General features: G+C 40.4%; 1 protein-coding gene across 1 annotated transcript; it reads right to left on the bottom strand.

The window, feature by feature from the left end:
• Nucleotides 1–442: 442 nt before the first annotated feature.
• On the bottom strand, nt 443–13981 carry LOC146380746 (uncharacterized). The gene is made up of 11 exons (XM_084940026.1): nt 13728–13981; nt 12765–12808; nt 10148–10798; nt 8999–9817; nt 5951–6120; nt 5230–5350; nt 5004–5073; nt 4765–4901; nt 3242–3308; nt 1597–1696; nt 443–892 (listed from the first exon to the last, which is right to left on the bottom strand). The coding sequence occupies exons 2-11, from the start codon at nt 12797–12799 to the stop codon at nt 879–881; spliced, it is 2184 nt and encodes a 727-aa protein (XP_084796152.1). The 5' UTR covers nt 12800–12808; nt 13728–13981; the 3' UTR covers nt 443–878.
• Nucleotides 13982–14685: the final 704 nt, after the last annotated feature.

The following is a 14685-nucleotide window of genomic DNA, read 5'->3' as shown; positions in this document are numbered from 1 at the left end:
AAAGAAATCCAAACAAACGAAGTTTTTGTGACAGGCTGCTAGAAGCAAAGATATCATTTAAAATTGGTTCTTTGCTGTCTGTTACATGTCGACACAACACTGACATATTTTTCAGGATTTCTGTGTTTGCCGATTTTACTAAACCTCATTTTTCATGGATGCCAGAACACGTGTGAAGAGAAAAAACTGATTTATTTGGACCATTTTCTTCTAACCCTCGGTGGGTCTTTGACTGGGAGCTGAGGAGCGTTTGTCCCTAAGTGTGGTTAATGATGTCACACTGGCTGAGCACACAGGTTCACTTTAAGCACAGTTTAACTCGTTTTTCCTTCTCAACAAGTTTGAACGCTTTCAAAAACTCCCAACGACTCAAATGTGTTTTTCTGCGTACGGGTTCCCTCAGAAATCAAATGTAACTTTTAAAATCAAGCGACAGACACGATTTAAAAACAAACGTTTTATTTGTTCAGCACCGCTCAGCGAGCAGCGTGAACTGTGTACACAGAACAAGGACAAAGAACAAAACCTGTCACCAAAACACAGAAATGTTCATTACAAACAGACTTTCAGGGACGGGTAAAAACGAGCCTGTTCGTGAGGAAACTCTCAGACTTTCACCAACAACACGAAGACATTTTGAAATGGTTTAAAATCAAATTATGAGGGAGAAGAAGCAAAATAACAGGTGCAAACACAGACCAGCGCTGCACGAATCAGCATTTCACATTTTTCTACTTCATCTCTCAGTCTGCTGCGTCCGTCGCAAAAACACCGCCACAGCAGAGGCCTCTTCACATCCGACATGTTACCATGGACGCAGGTCGGCCCGAGAACGGCTGGTTTTATAAATGCCAACGGAAACCACTCGAGGAGCCCGGTCACCAGTTTGGACCTGTGGAGGTGGGGACAAAGAGATGAGGTCAGACAAAAAAAGGAAAGAAACTCCAGGCTAACAGGGGGGTGAAGAATAAACAAAAAAAACAAGGATTTAACTGGTCGAACTGGAAAGAGACGAGGCGAGAAGACTGGATTGGACGAGATCCAGGAAGCTGATCTGTGTGGGCGGGTGAGGAAACCACCTTTGATTAAAATGTGTCAGCAGGGTAAAGTTCAGAGGGAATATCCCACTAACCGAGCGCCTTAGACAGGCAGGGAGAAGGGGAGGAGCTTAAGGTCCGTTACACAACGGGGACAAACCAAATAAAGCCGACTAAATGTGTCACAGCCAGCCTCAGATAGCAGCGAGCCGCGGCTGTGACGTCTGCCTTTCAGCAGCTTTGCAACCAGCTCCAGGTGGAGGCAGTCAGAATAAAGACAGAGGTGGGGTTAAAGAGGGAGGAGCTTCTGCTGGTGACAGCAACACGAGCACACATGCTGTACGGAAGGAAAAAGGTGATCTTTTTAAAAGAAAACTTTTTTCTCTTATATGTTTTTAACATGAGAGCTGGTGAGTGGTTTTGGTTAAAAACAACAATATTTATTCACCACAGAAATGACCATCAGTGTCAGACGACCTTAAGCCCTGAGAATATGAGCAGTGAGGAGGATCAGTCACTTGTCACTTTTCATTTCTTTTAGCCATCTTGTTAAATTTACCTGCAGAGCTGTTGCGGAAGTTCTGTTTCTGAAAGCCGAAGCGACTGTTCCCGTGTTGGGCGCCTGCGTTCAGCCTGTTCAGAGCTCCTCTCCTCGGTCCCTGTGGAGCAGAAAAAGACCCAAGTCACTGGCTGTGACCCAGTTCAGGGACGGCGTCCTTCAAGGGACGATTACATGAAACTTTTATAGCTTGTGAATTTTCTTTTTAGTCATATAAGACAAACACAGTGGCGCCAATATATTAAAAGAACAATTTTGTGTCTTGTATATACAATACCTCCATATAGACACTGTAAAAATTGTCTTTGAGATGGAGATTTGAAATTATATGAAACAGAAATATGCGCCCTGAATCTTTACTGAAGCTCTGTATTTGAAACAGGGACACATTTCACTGCTCTAAGGTTTTAGTTATCCCTTTAAGACCTAACACAGAACCAAGTCCGCCAGAGCTTATATTATATTTTTACATGCTGTGGAGCCATTTGTGGGAGCATTTCAAGTTGCTATACATCAATACAACCATTATACCCCAAATTATAATAATATGTCTGCATTAAGTGCATTGTAATTACATAAATTGCAAAAAAGTGCAATAAACTACAAAAAAAATTTAAGTCATTTTTGTTTTTTAACATATATTTCTAGTTAGAGAAATTTAAGAGGCTTATCCCTCAAAACTGTAAATACAAAAAAGTTGCACAAAATAGTTTCCCACCACAGGAAATTTATGGTTTTATTTTTGAAATACACCAATTTTTATATACTGCAGGAAAAACGAAAATAAATATTATGATGCAAATTTGCAAAAAAACAGCATATGCATCAAAATAAACTATTTCCAGCAGTGCAATATGAGTTCTAAGCATCCCAGAAACGACACAGAAAAAACCCTGAAGGTAAAAAAAACTACATTTCCACGAAAATGACGTCACTTCCGGTTTCAGGCAGGTAATGGCAGACATGCGATAGTTTGCGCTGATGTCTGTTCCGACGTAGGAAGTGTTATGAACAGCTGATCGGATCGGCAAAGCGTGTTTCTGGAATATTATGTTTTTGTTGCTGCAAGCGCTTTTTATGCAGTTTTTGCAAAGCTATATGTGGAAGGAAACCCTGACCTAGGACAAGCTGATGGCATAAGATGTAAGTACAACTCCTCCGGTTTCATATGCAAAAACCATTATTGCGCTAGCTTACGTGGTTGCAGTGCTACCGGGATTTAAAAATAGTTGCGCAAAACGGAGCGTGCCCGCTCCGACCGGCTTTAAAGGGTTAAACATATCAGCTAATCATGTTTTTACAGACCTGTGGTCTCCCAGCTTAAGATACTTAACATGGCAAAAAAAAAATAAAAAAAAAATCAGTAAATGTAAAAAAAATAAATAAAATACAAAACTAAATTCATTTCATCCCTTCCTTTGCTTTTTAAAGCCCTTCTGGTGGAAAGTATAAGGATCTCTAAGCAACTTGAGCAGCACATCGTAAGCTAGACCGTCCCATTTAACAGCCTCAGACTTCAAGCGTTCAAAGGATGAAGTCCCTGGATTGGGACACGCCCACTTTGACCTTTTCAGGAAGTCATCACCAAACGTGTCACATGACTAAGCCAGGTGAGACTCGCTGTAACCCGGCTCTTAATGCTCACCGTGCTTCCATCTCGTCTCCTGTGGTCCATATGAGGCATCTTGTCACTGTATCCCATTACTGACTCACTGACAAAAAAACCAAAAACAACACATTTTAAAACTATTTAATCAGTTAGTGACAAGAATAAAATAAACTTTACTTCAGTTTTTTAAAACTGTGAAGGATATTGTGCTTGACTGTACTCAAGTGTCCTAAAGACATTGAAGCCTGGATGGCCCTCAACCTTTAACATTACGATAAAAACACTGAGCTGATGGAGTTTGGCGTTCACCACCACCACAAATACGTTCCTTGGCCTGGGACATCAGGCCGACTAACACAAACCTTTTTAAATCTCTTTCTCCACATCTTCTCTTTGGCTTTTGACGTGTTGATTTTATTGTATTCTATTTATTTTTGGTCTTTTTCGTTGCTGTTTTTATGTGTTTACTCCTCTGTACAGCATGTTGGCCCACGGTGGTTGTTTTAAAGTGCAGCTGGTACAGTATGACAGTTATATTAACACAACAGTGAGTCAAATGTCAATGTGCAGAAAACATCTGGAGGCAAACAAACATCTTTTTAATACATGCGTCGACTCTTATTTCAGACACCAGGTGCAGCCTGCTAAAGGTGGAGCTATCCATTATCATCCCACTGAGCCACTGATGAAAAAGAATAAAAGCCCTACTGCAGGTCAGGTCACATGACATGACCACAGGTAAAACACCTTGAATACCAAAAATCAGCTTAATAAATAAAGCCTGGCTCACTGGGAGCTCACTTCCTGTTTGACTTCTTCACATGTTTTCTTTGTCTCATGCTGTTTGTGACAAACTGAGGTCATTTTATTTTGAAGAGTTCTTTGAGTGACTCAAAGACATTCAACTCCAAGCTAAACAAATCCATTTTACTCTTTGTTAAAACGGGACCATTTTTATGCTCTTACAGGCTACAACAGCAACGTTGTAATATAATTATGCCAATAAAAATTTAAAACCAAGTTCAGAGTGTAAACAACAGAAACTCAGTGCAGTGGGCTGCAGCGTGAAATCAGAGCTACTGGTGGAGCTTGGACCATGTTTTTACAACATTATCTTATGAGTTATTGATTCGTGGAGCTCAGATCCAAAGAAATGTTTACTGACTTCACTCACATTTGTTTATTTTTGTTTTTTGCCATAATTTGGGGGTGCAGGGATGTTTCCCCATAAGCAGACTGTACTTTGACCTGCTGCACAGATGTTTAATCAACCTAAAAAGTACATGCGCATGCCATCCATCATGTGACTAGAGGACAAAAACCAACAACTAACATCATGATGTCCATTCAGCTCTCCAGTAATGATCTCACTCCTTGCTACGCTCGTGACCAGAGTCCTCTTTGTGCTCTGGAGGGTCCACGTAACAAGGACTACCTCCTTGCACCTAATCTAAGAAAGATTGCCCTTCTGATGATTGCACATGAATATATTCTGCCAAAAACAGCATCTACAGAAACATTGTCAAGTGATTGATAAGAAGACTTAGGTTAAAACCCACCTGCATGCACCCAGGGGGCGCTGTGACATAGTGCTCCCAGCTATTGTAACTTTAACCCCTTCCAGTTTCTCCTGTCGCCTCCTTTCCAGGTCGTGCCTCAGGTCACCCGGACCTCGCACCGGCTGCAGCCTCACGCCCTGAGGTCAATTTACCAAAGGATTAATGAATCAGTCATAACCAGAGCTCCCAATAGTCTCTAGTATCGAGTGCATTTCTTTATTTCTCTTTTCTTTTTTTACCTGTGTTGGTCTCGAGAAGAACAGAGGCTTGTCGTCACTGAGCAGCGAGTTCATATCCAAACTGAAACCTCTGCAGACAAGAAGGAGAAAGCCAAGAGAAAAGATTTTAGAGTCATTTTTAAGGCGTCTGTAAAAAAAAAAAGAAGATATTTCTTATAATTTATGTAATACTTTCACCATCACTTTACTTCGGCAGGTAAAACAAACTTCATGCCTGTCCACCTACTGGTTTGACTCGAATCCCTCGTCTGACGTCAGCTCCTCCATCTCTTCTTCAGAAAAACTGCCTTCTTGTGGAGCTGAGAAGCGCTGATTCAGGGTGATCCCATCCCCTCTGAAATACTGCTCTGTAAATGCAGACCACACACTTAAAACACACCAATTGTACGACTATTTGTACTTCTTAGCTCACTTTTCTTCTATATGATTACACGCACATCAATGCTGCTCGATGCCTTTTATTTATATTTTATTCTTTTTTTTTAATCCTTTTTTTTGTAATTTTACTCTGTCCAAAAGAACAACAGAATCCCGTTACTCTTATTTTGAAAGTTTAGTTGCTGCTAACCAGCAAGTCCTGCTAATGTCTAAGAAGACAAAGTAAGCTCCCAGTAGAGCTGCATTTCATCCCAGAGTCAGACTGGTTCGGCTCCGGAGATCTGACGTGAGCTGGGCGGTTTACTTTAACCAGACCCTGCACCACATGGAGAACTGTTTCATGTACTGGTAGCCTAACCTGGCTGATGCTGCAGAGCAATGCAAAGACCACCTGTGGGTGCCTAAGACTGTGTAGCCTCCAACTAGTTTTAGGAGGAAGACAAGGAGTGCAATAACCTCACCTACCAAAATCTATTGCCACAAACACTGTGCCGCACATCCTTGGACCTAGTTTTTGTTGTTTTGTCAGAAAATATCAGCAGGCCCCGTGTGCAACATGCAGTACTAACCTTTGACAAGGTGTACGAGTGTGATAATCTCCTGGGCAAACGTCCCAGTGTGCATGGCGGTCTCCTGATATGTGCCGGAGTGCTCCAGCATGGGCAGGAAGTCCAGACGCTGGCGACCAACATTGACCAGATCTAAAGAGAGCTGCCTGTCTGAGGAATAACACAGCGGGCTGCAGGACGAGGAAGAAAAGAGGGAGATTGATACCAACACAATGAATAAACACATGATAAATGATCCTTGTGGCCAGGAAATCTGCGTTTGTTTAGCATGGCTTAATTCACTGAAAATTAGCTTTAATGCCATTTTAATATTTAGTTTCTACAATATGTTTACATCCTTATTTAATGCAAGATGGATCTTAAATGTACACTCCTTTCTGTACCAATCACACTTAAGTAAAAAAGTCGTTACCTTACCCAGTAAACTTACCTTTAACGAGTCCCACAAATCACAATGCTTACAGTAACTAGAGCCTTTTATTTGGTTGAATAAAAAGGAAGGTTTTCACCCTTAAGCGCACAGAGAATCACACCAATTTTATTCATTTTAATGGATATTTAAAAAGGCTTAAAGGAGAAGCCAGAGAAGCCCAATATACGCTTTTATTTTTTTATTTATTTTTATATAACTGGCAGGTGAGTTAAAGCTTGGGGCGAAAGTTCACACTTCTTTTCTCGTACGAAACCTTCGACTCTTAGTTCATATATCTGATCCGCTTGTCTGCTGGATTCTCCAGTCCTGTCACGGTTCAAGAGGAACGACACAGAAATGTCCGATTGTTCACAATCTTTAAATTCGTATCCTCCTCCTGACGATTACTTCTTTTAGAAGCTTCCTTTTCAAAGCACTGTCGAAGGACGATGCTGATTAACCTCTTGGTAACAGATGTGATTGAAGGTTTCCAGTTATCCAGATTAGTGATCTTTCTGTATATGGAGTCCATTTTTCCTTTCAACAATAGTGATTACTGATGTCTTCTTCTGAAACCATTGACAAGGCCAATAATTCTCTGCTGTCACCACTGAAGATTATGTTCCTGGATTTATTTTCTCTTCTTAAACTAAGGACAATTTCACTTCAGTTTTCGTCAGAATAAATCATCCTTTTATGTTTGCTGCTTTGAAATGCTCCAGCTCCTAATTTATTCAGGTTTATAGCTTCGTCGCCATCTTTTCAAAGCGTTAATGAAGGTGCATTTTCCCCAGTTATCTTCTGTGATGATGATGATGGTGAATCCTTTATTTTAGCTGGTTGATGATATTCACGTCATTAGTCTCCTCCTCAAAAAGCCTGTAACTAATGTTTAGGCCGTGAAGTTGAACTCTTTTCATGATCCATCAGACTCCAGTGGCTCGCTGCACAAAACAGGGACTTGCTTGTGCCTGCCTTTACTTGGACGATTCCTTGCATCTGGATCCTCGGCACGCTTTCCAATAAGATTGTGCGTATACCAACATGAAATGGCCAAAACTCACTCGCAGCATGCACTTTCTGAGCAGGACTCCATTCACTGTCTCTCCTTCTTCCCATAACTGATTGGTGCACACAGGTTTCTCATTGATTTCTAAATGTCATCTCTGGTATGTGGCCCAACAGTGGCTGCCAAGTCTTCTCGTCTTCCTGCAAAATGTCTCATTTTATGGCTTCCCAACATTTTCTCCATGGCAGAGCCTTCAGATCATCATCTTCTTCTTTTGCTTGCTGTAGTGAACTTCCTGTCTGGCATTCAGACAACAAGGTGTGTGGTTTATCACAGCGCATATCAGAGTTTCCATGTTTACTTTTAGTAGTACCATCAGTTACTGCCAGCTTTGCTCAACTTCCCTTTCAAAACAAGAGAAAGAACAGATATTTCCTCTTCCAGTAGCAACAGCATTAGTCCAGATGTCACTGACTGTGTCCTGAAATGCACATACGAGGAAAATCCTAAATTCACTGAGGATCATTTTTCATTTCCAAGCAGCTCCAAAAGAAAGAAGAAGCAAAAACTCTCTTTATGTTATCATCACACCGAAGACACCATATTACCAAGTGATGACGGAGTGAGAGGTGGTGTTTGGAGGGTGCACATCACTCTTTTTTTGATTTTAGAAAACATGGTTCAATGTAGGTTTCAGTAGCAAACTCTTCTTTAGACTTTATAGTCTGACACGGTCTGAGATCCTCCTGAAAAACATGTTTGATTGCCAGCGCCCACAGGAGTTGCATCTGCTGATCGAATCCTGTCAGTACTATGTCTTGTATCCCACATTCAGCTTTCAAAGTCCATCAATCAGTAAAAACCAACAATGTTGTAGATTTAAGGTAAATATGCCTCTTAAAGCAGTTTCAAATCAAACATCATCCAGAGTTGGGGGTAGAAATTGCACCTTTCCATCCTCAAAAGGGATAAATTAGGATTCAGTCATCTTCATTACCAAATAACAGGTCCTTTGGATTCATCTACACAATTTAACTCAACGCATTAAAAAAATAAATCAAGTGCAAAATTGACTCCTTTATTTGTGCGACTGGAACTTGAATTCAATGAAACAAGTTTGTTGCAAATTTTCTTCCAGGTGAATTCTGAAAAGCACAAATGAAGACTCCGCATCAGCACCATGCTTCCTAAAATAAAGGCCATATTCGGTTCGGGACTAACATCATCATGGAGTTGGAAGTTCCTTTTGTTTTCCTTGAGGTGTCCTGCAGTCCACAAGTATTCATGAGAGTGACTTCCACTTTAAATGAACATGGACTCCTTGGAGAAACTTCTATGAAGCATCCCAGCCGTATGAGGTAACGGCACATATGATTGGGTAGACCCTTTAATTCCCCATAAGGGAACACATTTCCAGTACTGGTTTTGAATCTGCCAGTATTCAGATCAATTTCATCCAAAATCAATTTTAATATCAGATGACATGAAATTATTTGTGCTTTTTTCAGCGCCAGTCTTCAAACTCCATGTAGCAGCTTCATAGGTTTTTTTTCTTCTTCACAAGATCATGAAAAGAAAGTGTGAACTTTCACCCCTCACCCTTGATAAGATTAAAAAAATACTCTACCTGTTCTGGTTTATGGGCCGACTCATGTCCACCTTGATGGTTAGCGTTTCCTCTGTTAAAACCGTCATATTATTGGCTTTCTGATTGCTCCATCCCTGCTGCCTCAAATGGGGCATTTTAGGGTCCAAATCCCTCCCTGGGGGCCGTTCCAGACTTCTAGGCCTTTCCTGGTCCCACTGTTGAAGTTTGTCTTTTTCTGCCCAGTTGGGCTCATCTTCAGTGTCATCGTCATAATCTTCCCTAACGGGGTGGAACCCTTGTCTCTGCTCTTCGCGAGGAAGATCTTGGTATCCCTGGGAGGCCTGCTGTAAGCGTGGGTGATTTCTTGGTTGTCCTGGCCGTCCGCTTTGATTTGGGTTGTACCTCCTTCTTGCTGGCTGAGTGGCACCTCTCCCCCTGTGATTCATGGGGCCACCTTGAACACCATATCTTGCTGCATTTGACCTGTCCTGAAGCACAGGGCTTCTCCTAGTTTCATAATAGTTTGATTCCCCCGAATTACCTTGATAACGGTGTTCTCGTGGATCTTCCTGATCATCCAACCTGGTTCCCGTCTTCCTAAAAAGCTCCTCGGAGGAGCCCCCTGGACGGGGCTTCCTCTGTCGATCAAACTCAGGCTTGAGATCCCTGTGGTCATCAAACCTTTCCCATCGTGGCAGCTTTCTATTGTCTCGGATGCCATGATCGTGTTCAATGACAAGTGGCCCCGAGTACCGACCGTCTCCGTGGGGGAGGTTTCCCCGAGTGTCTTCACCAAACTCATGTCTGGTTCCTTCCATTGAGTAACCCTTTTCCCCAAAGTCCTTCTCATTCCTGGACCTGTGGTGGCATAAGAGGAGGCGGTTCAACATCTTCACTTTTAAATTCAGACTGGAAATAATCAAACCTAAATGAATCATTAATGTATTATCACTGATAACACAAATAATGAAAAGAGGTCAAAATAAGACAAAAAGAACTTTACATTTCTCAGAAAGAAGGTAAGAAACTATAAGCCATGCAATATTTAACACTAGAGTAGTGCATTAGTGAAATTAAGGCATGAAGATGAACAGTGAGGAAATTTGCGCTACAGAAAATTAGAAGATAGGAATCTTCTACGTTCTTCATTTCCCGATAGTGCTGCAAAGCATTTTGCTTAAAATTTACCCAGGATGATTGACGTCATCCATTTCTCTTCGTTGTCTTTTAAAAGGGAGGCCCCTCTCATGATGTGGGTTCTCCCTTTGTCTGCTTCTATTAGGACCTTGAGTGAATCTCCTTCCTCTTTCCCCATCTCCTCCAACTCTTTGGTCGTCAGACCTCAAACTGGAACTGAGGTCTGTGAACCTCCACCGATCCCTGACCTGCTCCTCTCTCTTCCAGCCCATCCCCGAATCCCTCTGGTCTGAATTAGACCTCGGTGTCGGTGGCAACCTTTCCCTCGTGAACCTCGGAGGCGACCGACTCCTGTTTTCAAAATTCTGGAATTCCTCTCTAAACCCTTCTCTTCTCCTATCTCCATCAAATCCTCCATCTCTCACTGGGGGAAACCTCCATTCTTCATAGCGTACATCATGGCGGGGTGATAACCTCCTGTGGTGAAACTCCTCCCGGTCTTTGTAAGGCTGACGTTCAAATCGATGGTCATCTGTGAATGGAGGGGCTCTCCTCTGCCCTTCTGGATACATGTCTTCACTGAAGTTCTCCCTGATTTCTTCAGAACCTTTCCGAAAGCGTTCCCTTCTGTCCATAGAAATCCCATCCAGATCTCCACTTGGTCTGTGTGGATCAAAGCCAGGTTCCTCCAATGGCAACCTCCTGAAAAAGTGAACATGGAAAAAAAAATATATATATCATTTTAGAAACAGATAGCACCGGAATTAATACATCAGCATCTAGAAAATAATTTTAAATCAATTTTTGTGAAGCATAACTTCACTTGGAAGTACAATCTAGAACACTAGCAAGATAGTGTAAGAAAATAAGCAAATAAGTACAGTGGAACCCTGGCTTACGAATGCCCGCGTAACGAAATAGATGAAATAGAAATTTTTTTTTTTTTTAATTAAATCCCATGTCATGTACATGTACACGTACGTGTGTATGCATACATATGCTTTCTTCAACCTCCGCCACCTCCTCCTCCACCAAGAACTTCATCTTCAGCCAGCATCGCCTCACTCAAAAGGCAATGGAAAAAGGTGCTTCGACTTACGAAAATTTTGACTTACGAAAGACCCTCTGGAACAAATTAATTTCGTAAGTCGGGGTTCCACTGTATATTCAAAACAATAAGGACTGCAATTACCAGTTTTAAAAAATCTGATTAATTTCTAAAAATAATGATGTAATGAAAAACAACAATATACCAGTAAAAATGACAAGAACAGTAACTTAAAATCAATAAAATTAGTAGAAATTGAACACTTGTGAGTTTAGCTGTGTTGGAGTACACCCAATAACAGATGATAGCGTGTCAGAACTATTTAAATTATAAAATATAAAACTGTCTGAGAAATATTAAGGTTTCACACCATACAGGACATTAAAATCAACTTTTCAAATTTTAAAACCAATTTTAAGGCTAATTGGAAGCCAAAATAATGACCTCAGTGCAGCTGTGACATGGTCAGATTTTTTTTCTTCTAAGAACTCTGCCAGATAAAGTTGGTTACGGTGCTTTGCAATGTTCCCGTGAACAGAGCATTGCAGTAGTCCCGATTCGAAATATTGAGGCAAGGAACAAAACCAACACTGGCCCAGAAGAGTTCAGTCAAACGATGATTTATTGAGCACATGCCTGGGAAGATGTACACTGCAACACATCAGCATAGATCTTCCTCTAAGAATACACTTGAGAATACTTTTATAATGTCAGGGTTAACGCACCTTCATGCGTCAAATGAACATCAAATGCAACAATTTTAGATATCTTAAATATCTAAAAACAGACAAAGACGTTCCTCTTTCTATCACACCTTCCATACATGGCAATTAGTTTCAGGCCCAGATGGTCTCTGTGGGCTTGTCCTTTTCTTGACCTGTCTTCTGTCACTTGTTACCAGTCAAGCTCAAATGCAGTTAGAAGCTAAATGAATTCCTGGCCTTCGGCCTGGCCTATGTTTAAATCATATATGTCTGTAAGCGTGAATGCTGTTTTAACCTTCTGTTGCTCCAAGTCACTTACACAATAGATTGTGAAGACATCGCGCTCACAAAGCTTGAAACCTTAAATAGACTGAGCATCAATTCTTCACGAGCACAACATAAAATGTGTATACAATGATTATAGCTGCACCTGTACTAAAAAGGTTAATATGATGCCAGTAGCTTTAATAAACAGTTTAATGCAATGTTAATGATAAAGGATATATTGTAGCAGTCAAATAATTTCTGTATCTCCACACAGTCAAGTGGGAAAAAAAGTACAGGTCAGATTTTCATCGACCTTATGCAACAGAAAGCTCCAAACCTTTTCAATACTTTTAGATGATAGAAAACAGAACAACAGCACAGTTAGAGCCGACTTTGAAAAATAAGGTCAGCAACTGAAATTTCCACTCTCAGCTTCAGCACCAGTGATCGCATCAGTTTGTCTTGTGCGTACACAAGGGTGGAGACAGGTAAACATAACTGTGCCTCTTGACAAGTTAAACAGCAGTGGTCCTAAAAATGACCCCGTGGGAACACCAGACGATATAAAATATTCCCCAAGTAACCAAACACTACAGTCACACGCTAGAATGGATGTATAATAAAAGTACAGTTAGTGCAGCGTATTTACCTGTAATGTGGTGATCGAGACCGTGGTATTGACATTTTGTCAACCTTAAAGGAAAGAACAGCATTTTATTACAACATCAAGAGTGCCGGGAAAACACCCAATTTTACAGTCAACTCTGCAGCAGGTGCTCAAGAGGACAAAACTCAGCCTTTCAACAATCGTTTCTGCAAGAAAGCTTGAACCGGGCTTAAACTTCACTGCAGGCATAATTTAAAAAAGTTCAAAGAAACGTGGTTATTAAAATAATGGACACATACGCTTACAACAACCTAATAAGGTTCAGCAAAAACATCGCACTGGTGTAGAACAACTGGACAGAGGTGGGCCGACCCCTGACACTTTCCACCATAGTATGTATACTCTGTTTCTAATATACAGATATGAGCCAAACTATTTTAAAATCGTGTAACTCAGGAAACACTAGCTCAGCAAAATAGATTTGACAAAGTTATTAAAAGTCTAACTGCTACCACAGCTATATAAAAATAAGATCTTTTAACGTTACTCTGCATAAGCTAAACAAGCTTAAGTTAACATTAGTAGGGCTCCCATCTTAAATATTATAATCATGCATTAACTACTCCCATCAAAAATAAAGTTAACCAGTATCCACTGCATTAATCGATTACTCATACAAACCATCTGTAATGTAGGTTTTCAGACTGGATAAATGCCTGCAGGTCTCACATGACACCAACCTGAATATTTTCTACAAACTAAGACATTTAATTAACTCACTGATCACCAGGAACATCAGGGTCAGCGGTGCTTTAAGGGGCAATACCGATAAATCGAACACCGCCCCTTCTTCTTTAATGTTACACAAACCACAGCTCTGTTTCCGTATGAGGAGCTTTTTGCTTTAAAGAGCATCAAAAACAGCATCTTGCATTCATCACACATGTTTCCTAAACTAAACAAGGATAACGCTGGTTAGCAGCTAATGCTACGCAGTTCTCTTACCTTTGACCGCGACGCGCGACAGGCCAACCAACGGCTAACAACGCTAGCTAAAACAAGGATAAACGCACCAAAATACGACCAAATAACAGATTACAAACCGAGATTACAATCCTATCTGACGCTAAATTTAACCAAACGCCAGCTGCGTGCTACTCTTTCCGTTAAACACTGTAAATAAAGAGACTGTGTGGACTTTTGCTCCCAAAGATCCGCCAAAAAAACCTGAGCTCAACACTTCCGCCACGGGCCTTTCAAAATAAGACGGTTTAAAGCCTCTTAAAAATATGTGCTAAATATCAGCCACACCGTTACAGTTTCAACTTTAATGAAAACCATTTTACCATATTTACGATAGAGATACTTTATTTATTTATTTATTGTAGCTGGAATATTTTATTATTGTAATTAAAAATCAAATTAAAGTGAAGAAATAATCAATAATAGTTTAAATAAGTCGTTTCTTGTAGTTTAGGAAAATAAAACAAAATATCAACAGACTAAAACAAATAATAATAGCTTTGTTGAAATTAATATTTTGTTATGTTATGTAATTTTATTTTCTAATTTTGTATTAAAAGTTATACTTATTTTACTTTATTGCATTTATTTTTGATAAACATGGACACAACTATGTTTATCACTGTTTACAACAGTCTGCAAATGTATGTGAAGGGAGAAGACTGGCTGCTGGACTTTTATGAGGGGAATGTTTTCCATTCCCTCTTTAGTCTGTGTTTTAGTTGTGGCAGATTCTCAAACACAAACGTACTCAGAGAGCGCAAATCTCCGAAGGGCAAGGGCTATACTAAACTTTGATGTTCTATGATGTTTTTAATATAATACAGTGACATTATGGCATCATTGTGATGCCCTGGGGTGTTTTTGTATAGTTTTGTACAGCTCTCTTTATGCCCTTTTCATATGATATTGATTTTTTTTTTCAAGGTTAACTTTGATT

The sequence above is a fragment of the Perissodus microlepis genome, chromosome 9 (genome assembly GCF_051167445.1).
Source record: "Perissodus microlepis isolate ML-2025 ecotype Zambia chromosome 9, ASM5116744v1, whole genome shotgun sequence".
Lineage (NCBI taxonomy): Eukaryota > Metazoa > Chordata > Actinopteri > Cichliformes > Cichlidae > Perissodus > Perissodus microlepis.
The sequence above is the reverse complement of the archived record's forward strand: the minus strand, read 5'-3'. Positions and strand labels throughout refer to the sequence as shown.

Bases quoted from the DNA above. Each gene is read 5' to 3' on its own strand.
- LOC146380746 (XM_084940026.1), bottom strand. From the start codon at position 12,799: ATGTCAATACCACGGTCTCGATCACCACATTACAG. The intron at 6,121-8,998 runs GTAGAGTATTTT...CTCGTCCTGCAG, and splicing joins CGGCCCATAAACCAGAACAG to CCCGCTGTGTTATTCCTCAG. The intron at 5,074-5,229 runs GTAGGTGGACAG...TCTTGTCTGCAG, and splicing joins GAGGGATTCGAGTCAAACCA to AGGTTTCAGTTTGGATATGA.